Consider the following 5,000-nt stretch of genomic DNA (forward strand, 5'->3'; position numbering starts at 1 on the left):
CCCGTTGCCCCTCAGCCCGTGGCCATTCAGCGTTCGGGCTGCGGCAGCCAGAACCCCATTCCGTACAGACAGCCACAGTATGCTGAGGTAGGGAGAGTCTTCTCTTTTGTTCGTTTCGTATTGGGGTGTGTGTGGAATGTGCTTTGTGTTTGTGTGTGTTTGTGTTTGGATTTATTTAAGAATTAAGATATTCAGTTTTTTAGTATTCTTTCTTCTTTAATTCTCGGTTTCTCTCGTTTCTCTTTGACAGTATTTTTTACCCCTTATGAAACGGTGTCACAAATACAATAACGCGAGCACAATTAAATGAAAGGCGTTCCTAGTAAGGAGGAATATGGTACACCTCTGGTTTCATCCCAGGTTTTTTAATCTTTTCTCCCTTTCATTCTGTCTAAATTTATCCTGTAGGGTTAAATGTTACTCCCTTAACCCCGTTCCCACACTCTTACTTACCCGCCCTCGCCGCCCACTCTCACCCTCTCCCCCTCCCCGGCAGGCGACCTTCGGCGAGTACCCTTGGATGGTGGTCGTCCTGGACTTCGGTGACGGCTACAAGGGCGGCGGAGTCCTCGTCGCCCCCGACTGGGTCCTCACCGCTGCTCACAAAGTTTACAACGAGAGGTAGAGTTTTGGTGTATTGTTTTGTATGTATTTTTGTATTGGTGTATTAGTTTCCGATTCCTGAGCTCTTGGTTTCGTTTCTGCACGCGTTTACCCGTTTCATTTTAATTGTTTCTAGGTTCATGTGATGATATAATATTTTACTGAGGTGTTCACTCGTTTCCTTTATTCATATATTAACTCATTTGGACCAGTGGTTGATTGATTTGTATTCTGTATATCCTTTATCCTTTAGATTCACATATTTATTTTGGAGTAGGCATTGCACTTATGATTATTGAAATTATTGTTATCCTTATAAAATGGGTTTAGATCTTTAGTTTAAGATTATTTTTCTCGACAAGCTCTTCTTGTCTACAATTGTTCTTCCTCCTCCTTCCTTCCTCTCCATCAATTTCCTCACAACCCTAATCCACTCCCACTGTTCACCCCTACCCCCCTCCCTGCTCTTCCCTCTTCTCCTTCGTTCCTCTCCACCCCCTACGCCATCACCATCATTAATCCCTGTCTCCTCCCTCCGCCTGCCCCCATCAGGAGCCTCAAAGTCCGCCTGGGCGAGCACAACGTCCGTCAGCGTCAGGATCACCCCAACTACGTCCACCTCGAAGTCCCGATTGACAGGATCATTATTCACCCCAATTTCGACAACCAAGCTCTTCTCAACGACGTGGCTCTTCTGCACCTCGCCCAGCCGGTCAACGTGAATCAGTACCCGCATATAGGAACGGCGTGTTTGCCTTCCCCCCGCCAGATCTTCAATGGGCAGACGTAAGTTGGTGGATGTGTTTGTGTTTGGTATTGATTTTTTTTTTTTTTTGTATATTTGTGTATATCTATTTTGGTTTAGTTTGTCATTTCGTGGTAGTTGTGTTCAAGACGTAGATCTTTGCTTGTATGTTGATAAGGAAGTGTTGTCACTATTTATCATGGTATCCTCGAGACAAGCTTGGAGAATGAAATGTCTTTCCCTTCACACATGAACATACTCTCTTGATTCCTCGTTTTAACCACCAACTTCACGTGGCCTGGCTCGCACAGGTGCTGGGTCACCGGCTGGGGGAAGGACGCCTTCCAGACGAACGGCAATTTCCAAGAGATCCTGAAGGAGGTGGACATGCCCATCGTCGACCCGTTCATATGCCAAGATAGCCTCCAGCTGACGCGCCTCGGACCCTCCTTCATCCTCAACCAGCAGTCCTTCCTCTGCGCCGGAGGAATCGCCGGCAAGGACGCTTGCACGGTCAGTCTCGCTGTTCTTCCTCTTCCTCTTCCATACTGCCTCATTCTTTTCCATCTCCTCTTTCTTCTTCTTCTTCTCATTCTCTTCTTCTTCTTGTTCTTCTTTCTCCCCCCCCTCCTCCTCCTCCTCCTCCTCCTCCTCCTCCTCCTCCTCCTCCTTCTCCTCCTCCTTCTCCTCCTCCTCCTTTTTTCTTTTGTCTTTGCCCCTTTCACTTTAAACCATCCCATATCCTACTTATAGTGTGGCCTAATATGTCACATTTATATTTAGATTACTTTTTCTTTGTGACTCTCCCCTTTCATTTTATAACCCTAAATGTAAGAAAAGTTTTCTGATATTTCCTTTTTTCTATACAGGGTTATTCATGACTTAAAATCCCGTTTTTCCTCTGAGACCCATGACTTTTAGATTGTTTTTCTCTCTTACTCACGACTTAAAGATTTCCTCGTGCTCGTGCCCACACCTAAAATCCCAATTCTTCCCTCTTACTCATGATTTGAAATTCTCTTTTCTCCTTTTACTCATTACCTCAATCCCCCCCCCCCCCTACTCATGCCTGAGAACCTTCTGTTTTGCTATAAACCCATTCCTAAATTCTCCATTCTTCCCTGTTAATCATGCATAGAAATACTCTTTTTTGCTTTACACCCATACTTAACTTCCCCATTCTCCCCTCCAACTCATGCCTGAAAACCCTCTTCTTCCCCCCAACAGGGCGATGGCGGATCTCCCTTGGTCTGCCCCACGCAGAACGGGTGGACCGTCGTCGGCCTTGTAGCCTGGGGTATCGGGTGCGCCCAAGGTAACATCCCGGGGGTCTACGTCAACATACCCAACATGATGGACTTTATTGGGCAGTACGTGAGGTGAGGAAATGTATTTTGTTCATTTCATTGATTCGTTGCGTTGGTTTATTGATTGGTTGATGGATGAAAAGATAAGGGTTGTTCCTTCGTCAGTACTTATGGCAAATTAAATTTCCTGGTGTTTTTAATGTTATTAATAGAGAGATGGATGAATATGATGATGATAGGTATTTGTCTCATCAATACCTGGATTAAAAAGCGTTTTTTCCATGCCTTTTTATTTGCTGTAGTAAAAATATTAATTTCTGTTTACCTATTCGATATGTGATTCCACGTATTTGTATTTGTTATTTTTTACTACTTTGTTTTCTTTTTAATTCTTATAAACCTATAAATCATCATAATTCAGTATATTGTAGTTTTAAATAAGAATATTGCATGAATTCAAATTGCCCGTTTGGATAGTAACAGCCTTTTCTTTTTATGCTTGCAGATATTAGAAGAAGGGCCCATATGACCAACCCCTCTCTACCAAAAAAAAAAAAAAAAAAAAAACTACTGAAACATTCCATCTATGTGTACATAGCCCTAAACATATAAATAATGATAATAATAGTTGAAAAAAAGATGATTGTGATTCCTGGTTAATGTTCACGTATTCGTGTGCAAATTTACCTGGAAATTCGAGGGCTACGTGTGTATTTCTTTACGAGTAAGAATTCGATGAAGTTACCCTCACTTTCACTAATACATTTGTACTTTTTATAGAAAAATAATCTAAATGGGGATGGATGAAATGTCATATTTATTTCCTCAGGGTGTGAGTAACCTTTTAAAACAAAATGAAAGAAAAGAAAGTATTTTTCTCCTGTGGCTGTCCTCTTTATGGTGTCGATAGTATTTACATAAAACTTTAGGCGGGATGAATGATTTTTGTTACTACTGCTGTGATGTTATTCTTTTGTTTTGAACCTATGATGGTGCAATAAATTACGTATTATTTTTTTGGTCTCTCTCTCTCGTCCTTCCATCCATAGGAATAAATTATGTGCAAATAAACTATATGTGTATTTCTATATTTCTTTCACATCTGAGATATTATAAATTGTATCTCGTGTCTTCTTCTTTGCTATAACACATTTTTCAACAGATACTTAATAATCAATAATTACGCAAGGCTGTTTAACACAATGTTTAATTATCACACTATTTGATTTAATCACGCTGTAGTCTTTGGTTTCAGCGGCTTGATGATAATCGCACCAGGGGGCTGCTATGAAATTGATACAAGTCCCGTTTTCTATTTAGTGTTGCACAGAGACAAAGGTACTGTAGAGCATTTAATATTATACATATCAGGGAAAGATTATATATATAAATTGAAGCTGTCATTGAAGCTATCTATAGTTTGTTTTAGTGACTAAAGCAGCTTGTTGACCCGGTGTTTGGGAATTAGCTGGGGGGAGGGGGAGGGGGGCCGCGTACCTTTCCCTTGTGGAACCGCCACTATACTGAAGTATTCTAGACATTTTTATTTTCTCTGTGGAAGGATATACAAAGGAATATTCAATGTTTCTAGTTTACTTCACCGCAATACAAAATAACAATAGTAATAATAATAATAATAATTCATATTTGTATGAAGTGAGGTAATATCACAGGGATCATAAAAATGGATGTTCTCTCCTTGTACGAAAAGTTCTCGGCTTAAATTTCTTTGTAACATCCGTCAAGTGTCTTCGTTTAGTCATCGGTGCATCAGAACCTGAGGCGAGAAACAGTTTGTAAATAGAGAGTATTTATGGTTATACTGTTTTGTTTATTCAGTTAAAAAATATTAAACGTTCAAGGACATTCGTTTTTTTAATGATTTTTTTTTTTTCAGCAAAGCGCGTGTTTAATGGTAACGCTAGAATACTCAGACTGTATCAAAGAAATAATAAATAACTCCCCTCCCCCCCCAAAAAAAAGGGGGGGGGGGAAATAAGAGGACACAGGCGAACTCTCTTTCCCCAAGAACCGCAGCAACAACGGTGAAGATAACATCTAACTCACTACCAGTAACAACGGAGAAGATAACACGTCATTCACTGCCACTTACCTTACAATCTGCCGGATGAAGTTGGCATAAGAGGCAACGTTGACATAGACACCTGGAACTTCCCTCTGAGCGCAGCCAAGACCCCAGGCAACCAAGCCAACCAATGTCCAGCTCCTATCTTCGTTCTGACACACAAGAGGAGACCCGCCGTCGCCCTGGAAATTTTGCGCGGGAAAGTGAAGAACAGCTGTTGATGAACTTGTTGAAAATTTGATTTTGGTGTTTTTCTCTT

General features: G+C 41.1%; 2 protein-coding genes across 3 annotated transcripts in view; one reads left to right on the plus strand and one right to left on the minus strand.

The window, feature by feature from the left end:
• Positions 1 to 3,671, plus strand: part of LOC125034586 (phenoloxidase-activating factor 2-like) — a 10,965-nt gene extending 7,294 nt beyond the window's left edge. Inside the window, exons 4-9 of the mRNA XM_047626486.1 lie at positions 1 to 87; positions 497 to 621; positions 1,156 to 1,389; positions 1,660 to 1,861; positions 2,576 to 2,727; positions 3,161 to 3,671. The exon at positions 1 to 87 is cut by the window's left edge and continues 87 nt beyond it. Coding sequence (XP_047482442.1) covers positions 1 to 87; positions 497 to 621; positions 1,156 to 1,389; positions 1,660 to 1,861; positions 2,576 to 2,727; positions 3,161 to 3,167 — 807 coding nt within the window. The 3' untranslated portion in view covers positions 3,168 to 3,671. The remainder of the gene's footprint in view (positions 88 to 496; positions 622 to 1,155; positions 1,390 to 1,659; positions 1,862 to 2,575; positions 2,728 to 3,160) is intronic.
• Positions 3,672 to 4,232: 561 nt separating this feature from the next.
• Positions 4,233 to 5,000, minus strand: part of LOC125034587 (phenoloxidase-activating factor 2-like) — an 8,242-nt gene continuing 7,474 nt past the window's right edge. The window contains exons 8-9 of one of the 2 annotated variants that reach the window (XM_047626487.1): positions 4,769 to 4,923; positions 4,233 to 4,432 (exon numbers count right to left, since the gene is read on the minus strand). In XM_047626487.1, the coding sequence (XP_047482443.1) occupies positions 4,426 to 4,432; positions 4,769 to 4,923 (162 nt within the window). In that variant the 3' untranslated portion in view covers positions 4,233 to 4,425. Of the gene's footprint in view, positions 4,433 to 4,764; positions 4,924 to 5,000 lie in introns of those variants that run through there. The other variant, XM_047626488.1, reaches the window with a different exon arrangement.

This window comes from Penaeus chinensis, chromosome 18, assembly GCF_019202785.1.
Source record: "Penaeus chinensis breed Huanghai No. 1 chromosome 18, ASM1920278v2, whole genome shotgun sequence".
Taxonomy (NCBI): Eukaryota; Metazoa; Arthropoda; class Malacostraca; order Decapoda; family Penaeidae; genus Penaeus; species Penaeus chinensis.